At 52.4% G+C, this 17,701-nt stretch overlaps 6 protein-coding genes across 6 annotated transcripts; 1 reads left to right on the forward strand and 5 right to left on the reverse strand.

The window, feature by feature from the left end:
- Positions 1–471: 471 nt before the first annotated feature.
- On the reverse strand, positions 472–3,953 carry STEHIDRAFT_150751 (uncharacterized protein). The gene is made up of 11 exons (XM_007310708.1): positions 3,496–3,953; positions 3,424–3,436; positions 3,305–3,371; positions 2,848–3,161; positions 2,691–2,703; positions 2,398–2,594; positions 2,129–2,303; positions 1,906–2,055; positions 1,684–1,838; positions 1,401–1,608; positions 472–1,337 (listed from the first exon to the last, which is right to left on the reverse strand). Exons 1-11 carry the CDS (start codon positions 3,818–3,820, stop codon positions 933–935), a joined length of 2,022 nt encoding a protein of 673 aa, XP_007310770.1. The 5' UTR covers positions 3,821–3,953; the 3' UTR covers positions 472–932.
- Positions 3,954–5,545: 1,592 nt separating this feature from the next.
- STEHIDRAFT_116017 (uncharacterized protein) lies at positions 5,546–6,557 on the reverse strand (the record flags this gene model as incomplete). Its single annotated transcript, XM_007310709.1, has 3 exons — positions 5,546–6,191; positions 6,243–6,305; positions 6,364–6,557. The coding sequence occupies 3 exons, from the start codon at positions 6,555–6,557 to the stop codon at positions 5,546–5,548; spliced, it is 903 nt and encodes a 300-aa protein (XP_007310771.1).
- Positions 6,558–7,665: 1,108 nt separating this feature from the next.
- Positions 7,666–9,084, reverse strand: STEHIDRAFT_116018 (uncharacterized protein; the record flags this gene model as incomplete). The annotated part of the gene is made up of 5 exons (XM_007310710.1): positions 7,666–7,804; positions 7,855–8,524; positions 8,582–8,742; positions 8,800–8,944; positions 8,994–9,084. 5 exons carry the CDS (start codon positions 9,082–9,084, stop codon positions 7,666–7,668), a joined length of 1,206 nt encoding a protein of 401 aa, XP_007310772.1.
- A 1,726-nt stretch (positions 9,085–10,810) lies between these two features.
- On the forward strand, positions 10,811–12,946 carry STEHIDRAFT_116019 (uncharacterized protein; the record flags this gene model as incomplete). The annotated part of the gene is made up of 2 exons (XM_007310711.1): positions 10,811–10,821; positions 10,918–12,946. 2 exons carry the CDS (start codon positions 10,811–10,813, stop codon positions 12,944–12,946), a joined length of 2,040 nt encoding a protein of 679 aa, XP_007310773.1.
- A 401-nt stretch (positions 12,947–13,347) lies between these two features.
- STEHIDRAFT_163036 (uncharacterized protein) lies at positions 13,348–14,699 on the reverse strand (the record flags this gene model as incomplete). Its single annotated transcript, XM_007310712.1, has 7 exons — positions 13,348–13,412; positions 13,474–13,599; positions 13,661–13,795; positions 13,858–14,118; positions 14,179–14,301; positions 14,412–14,546; positions 14,594–14,699. 7 exons carry the CDS (start codon positions 14,697–14,699, stop codon positions 13,348–13,350), a joined length of 951 nt encoding a protein of 316 aa, XP_007310774.1.
- Positions 14,700–16,619: 1,920 nt separating this feature from the next.
- On the reverse strand, positions 16,620–17,360 carry STEHIDRAFT_163037 (uncharacterized protein; the record flags this gene model as incomplete). The annotated part of the gene is made up of 1 exon (XM_007310713.1): positions 16,620–17,360. The coding sequence occupies one exon, from the start codon at positions 17,358–17,360 to the stop codon at positions 16,620–16,622; it is 741 nt and encodes a 246-aa protein (XP_007310775.1).
- Positions 17,361–17,701: the final 341 nt, after the last annotated feature.

Genomic DNA, 17,701 nt, shown 5'->3' on the forward strand with positions numbered 1-17,701 from the left:
CTGGATCTCTGCGTTGTTGCTCCGAGACCAGGCTTGTTGTCTTTTTGTCCTGCAATACTCAACGAGGATTATTGGATGATATATGGAAATTCACGGTCCTCATTGGACGTGAATGATTGTAAATACTTCAGTAATAGTGTTCAACATGTTTTCGACACGATCAAATTCTGTTCGAGCTGCCTATCTAGGCCGGTCCTTTGAGGTCCTTTCCATATCGAGTCCCGTCAAGATGCATACAAATGGCAGTTGATGGCACCTTGTCGTTCTTTCGAATGCGCAGTTCTGCTGGGTTCTGCGACGAAAGACATGGCGAGGGGATGCGTGATTGCGTGTATGCATGACCAGAAACGCATGCAGAAAAGAAAGAAAAAAAGCTACGATCCCGAGAGGGAAGGAAGCGGTAAAGCATCCGTGGCCGAAACACTCCAGCAATCATTTTGCCATGGTGCGCGACGGGGACCGACGAACGACGATTAAACTAATATTAGATTTGAGATCAACGACTGACGAACCGTGTATCAATGCCGATGACGATGCTGGTGATGAATGGGGATATGTAGGGGGAAGAGTGTTGCAAGTGGCTTGTGAGAAACCGACAGACACACGAGGTGGCGCGAGTGAACGATAGAGCAAGAACAAGAACAAGAAAGAAACGAAAGAATCCGATAATCCGATCTGGAGAACAAAAAAGAGAACGATGCTAAACGCCGGACCACGTACAAGAAAGGGTAAAGAGAAAAAGATCATTAAAAGCTCAGAAACGACAGGAATCGTCGACGAAGATGTAGACGTATATGATGCGTGCACCCGACTGTCCGGACTCTACTAACTGTCCTCAGCCAAACCCACCAAACCGTTCAAACGTAACATACAGAACCCTTCTACCTTCCACTAGCCACATTCTAAAAAGAATCAGTGCTCAACGCTCACGTTCACAACCTTCCCGCTGCGCCCATGAAAATCCATCCGGCGACCGCCACCGCCACGGTTCCCACGACTCCCATACCCACGATACTGCCTCTGGTCCTCTCTGCACCAGAACTTCCCGCAGATGTCGCAGCCTCGACGTCCTCCATGTCTACGTGGCCATTCGAAGTCTCGAGGACGCTCATGTCAATGGACAGAGTGTTCACAGTCTTGGTGAACACCGTCGTCGGGAACGTCTCTGTAGCCGTTGGGGTGACGGAGGAGTACGCATCGTCGGTCAAAAAGACGAGCGCAAACGACGGAGCTGGCACTTTGATTTGGCAAGTATTCGAAGACGTATCACAGTTCACGGTCTGCACATCGAGATCGCCAGCAAGTCGGCCGTCCGAGCCGAGGGAGGCGCCGAATGTCTGTCGCACGAATGTAAGAGATTAGCCGATGTAAGTGCTAAAGTGAGTGAGACCGAGGCTGACCTGGCCAGCCCAAGTGAAGTCCTGGATATCGGCAACGGAGGAAGACCGCAGGTACTTGACCCTGACCGAGCTTGGTGTCGCATTGTCTTGACCAGCCCCACTTCCTCCGATCGCGACCGTGGCCGTGTAGTCGGACGCGCCAGAACTGTCAGTGATGTAGTTGAAAAGCGCGAGCTTCGTCGGCGTGCCGTTCTCGTAGATGGCGTAACTGTATTCCCCCATCCAGCGGTCAGTTCGTCAGATGCGAAGGAGATGCAACGATCAGGGAAAGGAGCAAACGAACCCAGGCGTGTAGATGTTGTTGTCGTTTGCCCCCAGATCAATGAGCTGGGAAGCATTGCTCGGACCAAGAACCTCGGCCATGACGAGCGCGGAGTAATACGTCGCACCGACGGACCATTGCTTGAACGATGACTGGTTCGTTGGTGGTGGCGTGAACTAAGTTGCACACGAAAATTTGTTAAATGAAACTAGTCAGCTGAAGTGAGACAAGAAGGATACGCACAGGGTTGTAGTACGCGTTCTGTCCACCAGCGTGGAAAAGCGCTCCCGTGAAGTTCGAGTATGCCATCGTCATAGCGTAATCAAGTGCCCAGAGTGCCGCGCCGAAGCTGTTGCTGACACCCGCGAAACCTCCACATGATGCCGTATTGGTCTGATATCCAAAAAAAAACCCCAATAATCAATTCTTGGCTTCCGAAATGGCATGGACGGCGCCAAGGTCTCACCTCAAACATGATGAAGGGCTTGCCGGCAGGTTGAGCGATAGTATTCGCGGTATTGATGTAGGGAGCTACGATGGCCTGACCCGAGGTGTGGTTGAGATAGTCCGGGAAAACATCCTGCGGGTTGATGATTGTCCCACCAGTGTTGAATTGGGCGGCACAATTGTCTGTCGGATAGCTAGTATGACAAGCGCGGCGAGGAACGTAGGCGATAAGGGGGGAAGAGACCATCAGCGACTTCCAGCAGACCGAGAACACATGTGGGCACGCACTGTTCCACTGCGAGCGCGTTCAAGTGATCCGAAAAATTGCCAACGATGCCTGTATCCCAGACCACCTCGGGCGTCCAGTCGCCACTCGCGACAGAAGGGACAATCCAGACGTCGTCAGTCTTAAGAATGGCGGAGTCACTTCCGGCTTGGGTAATGAGATCGTCGATTTCGCCATAATAGTCGTAAGGTGAGTATCCCTACGATAATAGATCGTTCGTTGAGGTAATGTCGATGAACAAATGAAAACGCGGAGATCAGTAAAACGCAGAATGATTTCCATATGAGGAGCTGACCTCAACACGATGACTGATAGGAATGGAAGAGGAAGGAGTTATCCCGAGTTAGCCAAATATCCGTGAGTATAGTAGCAAGGGTGACGAACCCTGCGCAGAGCAAAAAAAAATCGACCCGTCAGTACTGTAGACGCTCTTCTCGAGCCGCATAACGCACTCACCATGATCAGTATACAAATCCGGTTCATTCCCTGCTTGGAAGGCCAATAGGTAATCTCCGAGAATGGCCTGGCCGGAGGATACGATGCTGAGGTCGAACGGCGTAGTGTTGAAGAATGGGACACCGAGGTACCACCTGACATTCGTGAGGGCGGAGATATTTCCCATCATGTAAAACACCTCCGGGGTATAGTCGAGTGGCGGCGTGTTGGTCGTGCCTGAGACTGCGGAGTAGTCCTTTGAGATGATGGAGTTGTTGGCGAGAGTAGCGACGAGCACGGCTGATTCTTGAGTGTTTCCTCCTACTCGGACCTGGAAAGGTCGTTGGTCTTAGTGCGAACTTGCGAATGACCGAGATAGACAAAGGATATTCACCTAACAAGTACAATGGGAAAGAAGAGGCGAAAGTGGCGTTCGGAAGAATTTTCTCGGCTAGAAAAGGATATGATACGCACCTGAACCCACCCAACTCTTTGCTGAATATTTGCCATCAAATTGAGGAAGGGAACCTGGAGGACCGAGCTGGAGGATTGTTAGCGTTTGATCTTGCTCTGTGAACAAACATGGGTCGTACCTATTCGAACCCACTGTACATCAACAACATCAGTACGCAGAGTACATCAGTCGTCGCCGGAGGAGCACTCACAGACATGGTTCACCACGGACATTTCGATCGAGAATCCAAAGAAACCACCGTTCTGTGGTATCGACAAGCCAGTCATGCCGCCCGAATAGAGTTGGATGCCGAAAGAGGTGGCTGGAGCTGGGTTGGGCACTGCAGGGGCACTGAGAACTGTCGTATCATATGCTGCTGAGCCGCTATATGTTGCGGAGGCTGCAGTCGCAGTTGTCGTCACAGAGGTCGACAGTCCATTGTAGATAACTTGGTACTGGGGCTGGTAGACACTGTATTGGGCCCAAGCAAGGGAAGCAGAGGACAGAAAAGACGTCGAAAGAGTGAGAAGACGCATGGCTACTGCTGCCGACGGTGTGCGTCTCAGTCAGAGGACGACGATGGTGACGACGGCGACGACGACGTTGACGACGTTGACGATGATGGCGGGAAGGACGAGGGAGGGATGGGAATGGCACCGCAAGTGTTCTCGCCTTCACTTCGCTTTAGTCCTTGTGCTCGCATCGCGCAAGTCAACGATCTCCACGCGAACTTCCGTCATTTCCGGCCGGCGAACTTTCCCCTTTTGGAGGCCCAAGCCTCCCGACCAAGCCGCCTTGGCTTAATCTTGGCCACAACCGGCCCGAGGCTCAAGATAATGATGTCATAAATAAACTTTATCACCCAATATCGGGTTTCCGATCACTTCCTCCGTTCAGCAGCCGCGGATGCAAGGACTTGCTCCGTTCGACGCCAGACACATTTTTTGTGTACTTTCATTGGTATTTCAGAGTAACGACACCCATGCTTCACGCTCTGATTTTACTAGTTCTGGATCCTGACTACTTAGTGAAGCGTGAAGGCCTGCAGAACTTGGCACATCATATCTCGGAAATCCCTTCAAGCTTCGCCTAGCTCCCCTAGAGAGAGAGACAGCTTCGCTAATCTATTTCTTCCTTCCTATCTATCTCTCGTGCTCGGCAAATGCTACGATTATGTTGGAGCGGAGACCTCCAATTCAAGGGAGGTGATCCCTCAACGTTGCCCGTAGCCACAGTAGCCCAGTGAAGCATCAGTCCCCCAAGAAAGAAAGGAGCGTTGTATGTATGTGGCTCACTCGATTGTCTATTGACTTTCTGCTCCTGCGTCTCTCCCACAGAATTCGGCTGTTACTAGCGCTCATCACCAACATCGGTGTCCGCCTTGCCCGCAGCCACCACTGGCGGCATGTCACGCGAGTGCTACACATGCTCCCATGGACCCATCTCGTCGCTCCCAGAGGTAGATTCCCGTCCCATCAAACCATGAATTACGACCTCACCGTATCCATCTGTCTCATTTACCCACAGCACGAATGCATACGGCTTATTGAACTGACTGGTATCGACCACAAGGTGAGTCACAACCAAAACAGTCTGACGAACCGAACTTGTGATTTCTTCGTCCTCTCGTGATTCAAGCTTCAAGCAGCTCTCAAGAACGATAATGTGATCTTGATGAGGTCTGCCGGTTCTTTAGATTGTGGCGCATCTACTACTCACGTTCGGAAGTTAAACCATACTGGTACCGGGAATGCCCGACTGTCGCATACTATTGCCCTCCGGGCGCGACCTGGTCCTATGTCCTTTGTCGTCGCGTCAACCGTTCTTGCCTCTTATCTTGTTTGTATCCCGATTGTTGCAGTATTAGTCAGCCAGAAATGTTCTGGAGATTTGGCATGTCTACCCAGTGCTCCTTGAGGGATGTTACGCCCAATGCCATTCACCCTTTGACTTAGACTGTGATCTCAAGGTGTCATCGACTATCATGGAGAGTTTTGCTGGCGAGCTCCCTTTCCAAAAATATCTAACCAATCAGTGATCGTACACTTATCAGATCAAATACCAAACAGAGAGAAATATCATTTGATAACAGAAATATCTTGTCCGTAGTAAGCATAACACCCCCCCACCCCCCCACGACCGATGATAGTGCTCCGGAGCTTGGGGGTATCTATTTTGTCGAGACCAATGAGGGAAAGCGGAGCGATCAGCTTCAAGGAAAGGCACAATATAGAAAGGGACCTCACTACAACGAGACTGTCTCATGCACTGATACGCCGTGACAGCATCTCCCCTCCCTCAACACGTAGGCGGTGACTGAGCCTGGCGTTAGTTGGTGGGTCGTACAGATCGATCTCCCATGCAGGACATGGGTGTGTACTGGGGAGGGCAAGCATGAGATCCACATTCCTTTCCTCGTCAAAGTACGTCCAATCGTTCTTCTTCGACACCAGATCCAACTCGTCCTCGTACTCGGGGTTGATGACAGAAGGGCCGACTAGCTCGAGTGGTACCCTGAGAATACCCACCTTCTCAGTCACAGCTGGCTCATCTCCATTCTCTTCACCGTAGATGAACACCAGAGCGTAAAACCATCCCCTTCCCATCCCCACAAAACTCAAGACGGCCAGCCGATGGGTGACAGGCAAGGAGCGTTGATAAGCACGCAAGTCGCTCCCGATGCGTACTCCCGGAATTGTGGAATATGAATCGAGGAAATGACCAACTGCGGTGAGCATGAGGATAGGTGATGGTTTAGCCACGATCTTGCTCATCCACATCGCAATCTCAAAGCGCTCCCATCCGCTGTTCCAGACAGCAAACGACGTAGGGCCATACGCGCGTGGCATGCCGAGAGTGAAGCAAGTGAAGGGTATTTCTACAGGCATACCACGGCGAGCAAGATTCCTTTTGACTGGTCAGTCTATCATGTACACTAAATAGGTATGTTAGACGTACCAATCGCCCTTTTCCTCAGAACCAGAACGCGGGGGATGTTCTTGGGGATGTGCTATGATCGTCCTGGTGGTGGGTCAGTTATGCCTCTCTGTGTCTTATTGGTTGATAATTGACGGCGTACTCCTCTAGTTCAATGACTGGTATTTCACCACCAAACAATCTCTCGAGTACCCGTTCCAGACGAGCCATTGCGTCCTGGTGCCAGATGATGTCGCTTGCTCGAAGCTTTTTTACGTTGGGGGACGACGAGAAGTGAGGGCGAGGATTAAAGAGTGTGGTACCGTAAACCAGAGCTTCAAGTGATGGGATGGCCATGGTGGTTGCTGAGCAAGGAGTGGGTAGCGGTCACTTCCTTTCCTGTTCAGGGCCTTTCACTTTATATATGATTATGGGGCGAGACCGCCGTGATGTGGCTCCATGCATACTTCTTTTTACGTACTAGATTTCGTAAAATTGAACTTTGCAATCTGGATCATGATCAGAAAGAATTGGTATCCTACTCGAACTAGCACATCATTGGGTACCTAGACAGCCATTTCAATCCAATCCAAGCTCCATACGGGACACGAATGCGGACAGCGCGTGAAGCAAATAATGCAAACCAGGGCAACCTTTAATAAGTGTTCAGTTATGTCGAAGCACACCAGCTGGTTGGATATGTGGTGAGACCACTTGTGGTACCGGCCAGGTAGAGTCTGTGGTGATGGGCACTACGGGGTCTTGGAACAGGACGGAGAAGGAAAAACCGCGGGAGATGCCACGCAGACTGTGGCACGGCATATTATTATGTAATTTGGTGTTGCGGGACCGGGTACCACGCAGAGCAACCATTGTTACCGTATTCGGCCCGCAGCACGGTCGCATGGAAGGCTGCATGGAATCCCTTGCGCGAATCACATCATGATCCTCTTCCACGCTAAGTCTCGCGGAAATGAGATTGAAGCTTCTTAGTACTTCGACTCCACACGTACGGCTTCGTGTCTCGACATCTTTGCAACGCAGCAGATCCCACGGACTATCAGAAAGTAAATTTTGATACCATCATGACGGCGTCGACATGCCAATATAATACAACAGTTGTAGACCTAAGACGGCCACCTCGCGGACATCACACGGAATTGATGCACCATGCTAAGTCGTGACAAGCTACGGTTCCCGAAAACAACCCGACACTGTATCTGTACTAGATCGCAAACGAAGAGGAAAGAAAGGGAGCAGGAGAATATGAAAATGATGATGACGAGGAAAAAGACGGATAGAGAGAAGAAAAGAGCGCAAAAGACACGAGCCAGAGGAACAGAGAAGGGCGGGGCGTTAATGTCGTGAACTTCGTTATCATCTAATCGGATCGAACTGACGGGACAACCAACATGTATACGGAACAGTCAAAAGAGCAATGGGGGTACACACGAGTGACACGAGCTCATACAAGGCCACCAAACCGAGGGACTAGGAACCCTTGAGCGCGAGCGTACCAGTACCACCGCCGAGCAGTGTCCTCGTCGGAGAATATCTCTGCCTGCGCGTTGGGGAAACCACGCGTCTGGATAATCACGTCATCGCTAAGATTATGTTAGTGGCGAGAAGTATCGACACAGACACGAAAACGCACGCAGTGGTGTAGATTCCTGGAGTACGACCGACGTAAACTACCCACCAATGAGGCCCTTCGACGACGACCTCAGGACGAGGGGGTGGAGGGAGGACGCGAACAGGCGATTCACGACGGTTGGAGTCCGAGAGCTTATCACTCCACCATTTTCGCGCTTGCTCACGATTCTCAGGTGCACGGAAGTCCGGGCGGTACGGCTTCGGGAATCCGCGATGTGACTCGATCCTGGGTCGCCACTCATTCCAAGGCATGAAGTCGAGACCTGGCAAGGTACTGACAAATGATATATAATGCCGAGCGGGTTGCACTTGCGAAACGGATGTTTCCGGTCCAATGGGTCGTTCAGTAGTAGGAAGCGGCGGCAGTGGGGCCATTCCCGCGGGGATTGGGACGACTGGATCGTGATGATAAAAGAGTAGAGTCTCGACGGACGGAGTGGTGACGGCAGACGGAGGTGATGGCCCAGGTTGGGACGACAGCGTCGATGGTAGGCTATCATTGGACGTGTCCCTCGGCGAAGAGACTGTGATCGAAGCTAACAAGGCAGCCAACAGCGCGGGGTCTGCAACGACACGGTCTATAGATTGCGCGGTCTTGGAAGCCATGCTGTGCGGGGCAGGAGTTTCCACCGGTCCCCGTGGAGATCTGGAAATCGTGTGGGTCGATGGTTCTAGAGAGGCAACGAGGTAAGTATGAAACACACCCTCAAGACGAGGCTCTCGCGCACCTTTCCGGTCAGGTTCGCTGGTCTTGTGTCGAAGCGAAGTTGTGGTATCGGGCCTTGGATGGCTTCGACTGCGTGTTGCCCTGTCGACATCTTCGCCTCCAGAAGACTTCGCAGAGTCTTGGGAGGGTTCACCGGTCGTCAAATGCGAGACGTGGTTGGGGCTATCATCGGAAGTCATCAGAAAGAAACCCAGTGAATAGTACTATCAATAGACTCACGACTGGACGGCAGGGTGACCGAACGCGCACACCCAATGGACTGCCCGCTGTGCATCTAGCACACGAGAGTGGGTGACCGGTCCCACATTGGGTATATCACGGGCGTCTCTGGGGCCACTCGATTGAAGTGACGTCGAAGCTAGCACTATAATCAAGTTGGTTTAATGTCAACATTCGCTTGAAAACAAGCATACCTGAATGTGCCGGGACCCATTCCCATTTCCCGGTAGGGTCATCGCGACAGTCATCGGGGGCGTCGTCTGCGGCTGACTTATCGGCGGTCATGATACGAGTGTATGGAAAGAAACAAGAGGCGGGGAGTCAGAAAGCGATGCATCAACTGATCGTATATACTCGGCGGGATTCAAAAAGAGCCGGAAGTTCACAGGGCGTGGGTTGATACGCCAGAGACCGCGTGTACGGACAAGTCACCGATGAAGCTCGCACGGAACCTGACGTCAAGGTTTCTGTAAAGCCTCCCGACCTGAGATCGAAGGATTATGAGATAGGGACCTCGATGCATCACAAGAAGCTGCTACTTAATCCATCCCACGTAAGAGCGCAGTTGGATCATCTGCATACGGCTACATAGTACGAGCGGTGCTACTCGACCGACATCCTCTTTAAAGCAGCGGATTGCCCCGGACGTGACCTGGGAGTGCGCGGCAGGCAAGCACGACGTGGTAATGAAGATATCTCACAGCGATTACGGACCACGACGTTGGTGGCGACGACTGCATTGCCCACAAGCTAGGAAGGACATGCGTGAGAGGGGACGGGGAGGGAGAGAGGGGCAAAGGGGAGGGAAAGCGGGTGAGCTGACAAACCCTAAAAGGGAACGCTTCAGCGCGATGGAGCTTGGGAAGTTCGAGATTGTGACTGCGCCAAAATGGTCTGGGTGCGACGGCATTATTACTCCATTTCGTGAACGCGTCAATGGGATCTTCATGATAAATGTATCACGATGTTGATCCAGTGACGACGAGTCGGGAGGAGAAGGAGTCATACCTACGTCCATCAAGTAGACGTAACCATGGAGGTTGTGGGACGTGGAATATTTTGGTGAATTAACTCACCGGTGCGACATACATAGCCCAGGCGAACGCAAATTGGCACAAAGGTACGACGAACGACGTCGGCAATGGCGGGACGCGTGTGACAAGTAACTTGAGTGCATGCGGTCCACGCCGAAAGTCGGGGTGACGCGAGTCACACACGTGGACCGAACACGCCACAGTTTTGAATCGATTACACGTACATGGGCCATCATCCATTCCACTCGGCGGGTGCTGGCACCGATTCGAATCTGCTTCTAGGTTGATGGATGCTACAAGCTCTGGTGGTTCGACGTGAGGAAGATAAGGTACCCACAGCTTTTGACTCACCGGCGTTGAACTTACCGTGATAAGATGTTGGCTCGAGTTATTTGAGTGTGGATGAACTCCTGGTCGCTGTATTGCACGAGCTTATTGATTTGGTATCTATTTTCTCTGCGTACCTCGGCGTTCTGCTCGGCTAGAATCCGTCAGAGCAAAGTCTCATACGGCTCAGGCTCTGTCCGACGGCGCAGTCTTTCAATACAAGTAAGTTGGTGGCTGGCGCAAGCGCAAGTATATACTCTTTTCCCCCTTGCGTGGCGACAAAACACCGCCCTGATTTGTTTCCGCGAACAACGCGAAGAGGACCACATGTAGCGACTGTGGTCATAGACACTTCTCTGAGTGAAATATTTGATCAGGTTGTGACCGTGGGATCATCATAAATCGCCTGCAACGTCCTGTTGAGTCAACTACGTTATAGTCTTGGCGCCTCTCCACCCCACCGAAACCCCAATATCTGACGACGCCTAACACACTGCTCTAGATCTCTCCGTTATTCATCTGCGAAACTCCTGATACAATCAGCATACACTCTCTGCTCCTCATCGTGTCGGGCGTCGACGCGAACGTCGCACGGGCCCTCCGGTTTCATCAAGCCAGTAGCTCATCAAAACTCTGACCTGCATTCTGCTATGTGTTCCATGTGAGTGTCGTCTCTTCAAAAGAAAAGGCCCCCTCGCCGCTAGATGGGGGCGCTTATACTACGTTTCGATGGGTGTTGACGACTCTGCCTCCACAGTACACCCGCCCGTGACCGTCTCCCACCAGAGATATGGCTTCACGTCTTCCATTTCGTGGTAGCGCTCGAGCCCAACGATACCCTCGAACTTGATCGCGTGAGGTCCGACATCGAGGCTGAACAAAGGACGTCGGGGGCCGTGCCACCTGCCACACTAGGTCCCGACGCATCCATGACCACCCCCGCCGTCCGAGTAGTCACCGAAGCCAGCGAGGGCCTTACCTCGCACGAGAGTAAGGTCAGATATAGGAGACCCGCCACGCTGCGGCCCCGCCGCTACCTCCCCGCTATGGCCGTCGTGTCCCACATCTGTACTCAGTGGCGCCACATCGCTCTCGCCCACAGCTCCCTATGGGCCATCATCAGACTCCTCCACCACGGCTTATGGCCTTACCAGTTCTTAATTCGCTCCCAGAGTCCAGTACCCGAAGTCCCAGACAGAAAGAAGTTGGACGTATGCCTTGATCTCAGCGACGTGGGTAACATCGACGGCACACTTTCGTTGTTGGTTGCCTCTATGGCTCGCGTCGAATCACTGTCTCTTGCGGCGGGAATTTGCGAAGTAGAAGATGCGGAGGCTGGACGTGGCCCGAGAGACCTCATGAACCGCGTGCTCGACCGTTTGGCAGTCTGTGAGGCTCCCGTCTTACGATCCATCACATTCACTCTCTTCGACGACAATTACGACCAAGGTCCCGAACAGGAAAGTGATGTCGACGAGGATGTGAACGAGGAAGCGTCCGGGGACGCAGGCAATGGGGGTGATGCAAATGAAGCGGGAGGGGATACGAATATCGGACAGTCCGACGGCGAGGAGGAGATGTGGGATGATATCGACGGCCACGACGACAACGGCGATGTCCCTTCTCATCGGAGAGATGTAGAACCCTGGGAAACAGTGGGACCGATCGCGATTCCCGCTCAGATCTTCGAAGGCGCCCCCCCGCCTTATTTGACCCACCTATCTGTCACGGCGCCACTCCACATCTCCCCTTCCTCACCAGCATTCACCAATATCACAAACCTTTCACTATTCGATATATCCGAGAAGGCCTTCTGGAACGTCGTTCATTGCACACCTCTGTTAGAGGAGCTGTACGTGGCGTTCCATAGCCATTTTCATGTCCCCGCAGCCTCACCTCTCACCACCGAGACCTTGGTCAAGGACCTCGTATTTTTATCACGCTTGCGGGAGTTGCGAGTACGAAATTCACGGGTTTCCTCCTTCCGCCGATTCTTCCACCACGTTATCGAGGACGGTCGCCCCCCCTTGCGACGCCTTATGTTCGATATACGCGCATTTGTTCCTATGGGACGCGCTGACGCGAAGAGGTTGTGGCGCGCCATCAAACCAATGCACGCACAGAATCCGTTCGACATCATCAATATCTCCGTCTCTGACTGGGGAGGTCGCTTCGTCGTGGGCGGCGGCCCGTCATCCATTTTAGACACACCCCTATGGCAGTGTCCTTGGGCGCTCATCGGAATCGTGTGGCCCTTTAGGATTGAGGTATCGATGGAATACGACCCGACTTCCGCTTCGCCGTGGGTCCATCTCATGTGGCCAGACATTATCATTTCCCCCTCTCAACTCGCTCTCAGTCATGACCTCGGAAGGTTCTTCCCGAGTCAATGGTTGGATGTGGCTCGACGTTTCCCCTACGTGGAAACTCTCAAGATAGACGACCCGCTCATGCTGATTCTTACGACCCTGTGGTCCGAATCATCATCATCCAAGATCGATTCTTTCCCATACCTGAAGACTTTGATCATCACAGCCGACGAGATTCCACGAGCGTGGAGACCTTACCCGCCACCCGATGAACGCCTACATCTCATGCGGCGGGCCTTAACGGTGATCGGGTCATCCCTGAATCGTAGACCTCTGGAAAGATTGGTCTTCATGCAGTGTGACCCGGCTTTCGACGAGGGGGAGTTGAGACTCATGAAGGAATTGGCCGGTGCGCGCAGAGCAGAGATGGTTTGGGTGTCGATGACGCGGAGCGAGCCTGTGACGACGATCCTGTAACCCTAGTTCTTCCAATGAAGTCTTCGTTTACCGTGCAGTCCTTGGTCATTCATTCTAATTACGCGGGAGTCCCTTCTCGACAAGATAATATATATCATTTCAAAGTTTTCTCCGGTGTTTCGAAACAGGCTTCACGCCAGAAAGATAATAATACCACAGTGATGCAGGCGACCACACCACACTCACCACGAACTATTTATGGACAAATCTTGGGCGAGCGCCACTTAAAGTGCGGGTTACTCCAAAAAAAAAAAAAAAAAAAAAGACGTGAACAATCCCATTTGGAGGACGTCTGCAAGGATGCTGAACTATCCGTCGTAAGTGACATCTTCATAAGAGCTGACAGTACCACTATTCATTTAACACTATTTCCGTCGCAATTTCTCTCCGACCAAGAGCAATTAAGAGTCCGCACGACCCCGTTTATCCCGCGAGGGTGATACTGGAACCCATCCCATCATAGTCTCTACGGGACCATTGTGAGTGAATGGTGGATATTCGACAAGTAAACCAAAGATGAAACATACCCGTCATCACCGGTCGATGGTCGGCCACAAAGCCCAGCAAAATGAAAGCATCGCGGACCACTTGCTCCTTCGCGGCTTTACGAGTGGTCCACTTGGATTCCGCAACAGGGTCACTACGCTGACCGACTGCAAAAGATGGTCAGACTATTCGCTATACACACATGAGACCGTCAAGACATGGACTTACTGAAGAGGCTGTATCGCCACTCTTGTGGCAAGCTCGCACCACGGCTCTCTGCGGTGAAAGAGACGGTGGCAAAGTTGGCCATAATCGTAAAGAGCATCTCTGTGGGATCGTCGTCGTACACCGTATCTTGGTGCACTGTAGTGCAGTAGAGACGTATCAGATGGGAGTAATGCAGTATTATGGCAAGGCAAACTTACGCGTGCCGAGGGTCTCAGCGTAGACAGTGGGGGTGATCACGACCCCAGATCCCGCTTCATCGACATTTCCCCCGGATCCAGGAACACTTCCCGCTTCGTCACCCCCGGACTCATCGTCGCTGGTCTCGATGATCCACTCCTCTTGGAGGACTGTGGTCGGGAGGAAGTCCAATTTGACTGAGGCTCGTATGATACCATCCTTGATCGCGTCTTCTCTCTCAGCGGTTCTGGACTCAGCGATAGAGTCCTTGTCGTGATTCGCTACATACACGCGTGGATGAGCAACGAACTGAGAACGAGACAGGATATGTAGAAACAGACCATAGACCCAGAACTTCCACACCTGCGGCTGACCAGCACCGAAGCTGCGACCAAACAATCTCATCGTATTACCAGTCTTGGCCATGAAAAAGGCCATAAGCCCGTCAAGGTCCTGGGGGGGAGCTAATGGAAAGCGAGGGCGTCGATCATTGGAGAACACCCACGAAGGAAGTCGAATCAGACGTTATGGTGGACATGCCCGGGAAGGGGTGAAAGGTTATCGAAAGACGCACCAAGTGACTGGAGTCGCTTCAGAAGCTCGTCAGACGCAAGTTTTCTGGCATCTCTCTTCTTTGGAGCGTATCCGGTGGCAGCGCGAGTGCGTTCAAGACCGTCACTCACATAGCCATTTGAAGGTGGGGGTATCCCTGTGAAGAGTCAGTGAGAACGACGCGAAAATTGATTGCGTACACACAGGTCCGCGTCACCGCCCAGACTCTTCTGTGCTGCTCCTCGTAAGTTACCACTTTCACGCCATGCATCGATGCGAGCCTGTCAAGCCTCGAGGAAGAGTCTGACATTGTTGAAATACAGCAGCAAGGAGGGGTGCGATGTTAACCAAAGAAAGGACTGTTAGGCGGGGGGGAGTTGAGCGAGGGCTCTTAAATCCAGAGAAACGTGAGGCCGAGTACTCACGTCGCGGATAAGGAGAACCGAAGAAAAAAGATACACCAATCAGTATTAGAAGAGGTGACATGGAATAATTACGCACAAAGAGTCTCGTGTCTGGGACAATCAACGTGTCGACATTGAAGCCATCACAACTGCGAGTGTCGAGTAGCCGCGTACGCGCCTGGCCATCGCGAGTACAGTACAAGGCCGGAGGAACAGATGTGGGGTTAGGCGTAGAAGCGATGATTCGCTTCCTTCCTTCCGTGAGACGATGGTTGTGGCGCAGGGCAACGGTCGTCATTGATCGAGCCCGGAACGTGATCGAAGCGCTTTGGAGCCTGATCGGGCTGATCGACACGATCGGGAGGCGCTGAGAAACTGGTTGACGCCCAGGAACTGATCGAGCCTCAGTTGGAGTTGACTCAAAAGGTTTGACACAAACGAAGCAGATCGCTGTAACTTACGCTTTCGATCGAATAGGGTGATCATCACCACTGGGCTTTCGATCAAAATTCGATTGAGGGGTGCACGCGTGAGGACAGGCATTCGAGAATGAAATAAATAAGAAAAGGCACTCGAATCCAATCCGTGAGCTAAATGGATGGCTTAGTATACCCAGGTTCGTCACATAGTGTCTGTGATCAGAGCCGATGTGCAGGCTGGCACGATCTCTTTGACGAGCACTGGCGATCAACTCGACTTTCTGCATGGACTACATCACATTGAGCAGTAATGTATCCCCTCGGCCTTCGTCTCTCAGTGTTTGTGTCACGATGACACAGTTGTGATTTAAGGGCAAACCAAAGACCCTGCTTACACACGGGCGGAAACAATCAAATCCTTAATGTTCCGACTTCTGCCCATCGGCCACAGTCCGGCTTCCTATCAATAACGCCAAAGGGAAGTATCATGCATCCACGATCGAACAGTCTCCGTCCCTCTACCGTTGGCGAACCATCTTTCTCGAGCCCTCTCATCTCCATAGTGCTTCCCTCTGCCGCCGCCGACCGCGACTTCGTGATACGAAAGCGTAGATGGTTGGTGAGTCGGGGGTACGATACACAGAAATGTCCCGGTGAAATCAGATTGCAGAGGGTGGTGTGTTTAGCAAAAATGATCGGGTATGCCGCATGTACGGTGCTGCTTTCGATGATATCCACTCGTCGTGGCACTGGACCCGAGAGACAGACGAGACGAGTGCGAGAACGGGACCCGCGAGGTAATGCGGCACGATCCCTGCAGCTTTCTGAAAGTATTCTTCAGCGCTAGTTCGAGAGTGTACAAGTTATCACATACGAGTCAGAGTAAACATTTCCTTGTCGGGTGAGCTATAGCCAACCAGGGGTATTCTACCATAACCCCACCCCATAAAAACACCACGCATGGACTCGGCGCTGCCAGACGGTACGAACACGGACAGCACCGAGGACAGAAGTGGTCGAACCGGCTGATTGAGCAATGCTATGTCCAAGGCAACATCTCCACCGACAATCCCCGAGACCCGTTCGAGCAATTTCAAGAATTCATCTACATCTGCCACGAATTGGCGGATACCCTTCCTGACAATCGTCGTCGTGACTCGCCGGGTTACCGGACTGAAAGCTTTCGCAGTCATGCAGATGTTCCAAAGTACGAGAGGGGTCGCGTGAACACATATTTGAGATAAAAGGTCGTCACAGAAGAGTACACGGTGGGCAGCGGACATGTCGAAGAGAACGGGGCGGCGCAACAGTCCTCGGTCGAATAAGGTTCCCGATATTTATATCAGACTGCGGATTCTGGTCAAGGAGGTCAGCGCTTTCCAGCATCAGAGAGATGACGTCAAACCCTCAAGACGCACCCGCATTCTCCAGTTTCCTCTTAATGACCATGATTGCCTGACCGCTGGCCTTGACACAACATGTGCAACAATACCCACCCCACTTCCACTTTACCTCCCTCAGCAGAGCATCATCTGCGGACCTAGCTGACCAATCATCCGTCTCTCCATACCATAATCGGAGTGTTCCCGAATCAGCGAATGACCTCTCTTGATGAGGACAATAAAAATGCCTCGAACCGGTGCCCTCCACACTCGCCTCCACGTTCTTCGAAAATCCAACGAGTTGATATCCTCGCGACATGTACTTCTCCACAGCCCGGACTCTATTCCATGTCCTAGCGGCCCAAGGGCGAAAGAACCCCCTTCTCCGGAATGTGCTGTCCGGATAAGCCACGCAGATACTTGACGCGGTGACAACGTTCACCACATGGGACGCGTAGTAACGAGCGATCGGTGCCAGAGCAGAATGGCAAGCGCTCACGACAACATCCACGGCTCTCCCATCCCGACGCTCCATGCGTACTACGCAGGATATAGCAGTCTCGTCAACGTACGGACGGTCAAATCCATCCCCTCCCGGCAAGACCTTCGCCCGATACCCCTCCATTTCGAACAACGCCACCATACGCTCGCCACGACCAAGTCCACAATACACATCCAGATCATCTGCATCCCAAAGCGTCTCACCATCCACCCTATGCACGAATCGTAGAACTTGACCACCTGAGAACACCGCGGTGGAATTCATTGCTTCAGCCGTGAGCGCCAGAGGGTCACATACGAATCTGCTCGCGGACCACGTCTGCGTTCAATCAACAATTACCCCGATACATAGAAAGCCCTACCGTCGTAGAACATCGTGCCACTCCTGACGAATGTACCCAGAGATGATCCCGGAGCTTGCAGGTGCATCGGCCGCTCGCCTGACGAGCTCTGGAAAAGAGCATTGACTCAGGTCTGTCCAATGATACCGTCTGTTAGACTCGATGAAAAGGCGAATAAACGTGCAAACTGATTATACCACGGGTCTCTTCACTCGGCATGATGTGTCCTGACGAGAAAGAGAACTCCAGTCACGTCAGACCAACG

This window comes from Stereum hirsutum (genome assembly GCF_000264905.1).
Source record: "Stereum hirsutum FP-91666 SS1 unplaced genomic scaffold STEHIscaffold_21, whole genome shotgun sequence".
In the NCBI taxonomy this organism is placed as follows: domain Eukaryota; kingdom Fungi; phylum Basidiomycota; class Agaricomycetes; order Russulales; family Stereaceae; genus Stereum; species Stereum hirsutum.

Excerpts from the sequence above, each read along its gene's own strand:
- STEHIDRAFT_150751 (XM_007310708.1), bottom strand. The coding sequence starts at position 3,820 with ATGCGTCTTCTCACTCTTTCGACGTCTTTTCTGTCCTCTGCTTCCCTT. Across the intron at positions 2,304-2,397 it reads AACGCGCTCGCAGTGGAACA|CTATCCGACAGACAATTGTG; the intron begins GTGCGTGCCCAC and ends TTGTCATACTAG. Across the intron at positions 1,839-1,905 it reads AGAACGCGTACTACAACCCT|TTCACGCCACCACCAACGAA; the intron begins GTGCGTATCCTT and ends TGTGCAACTTAG.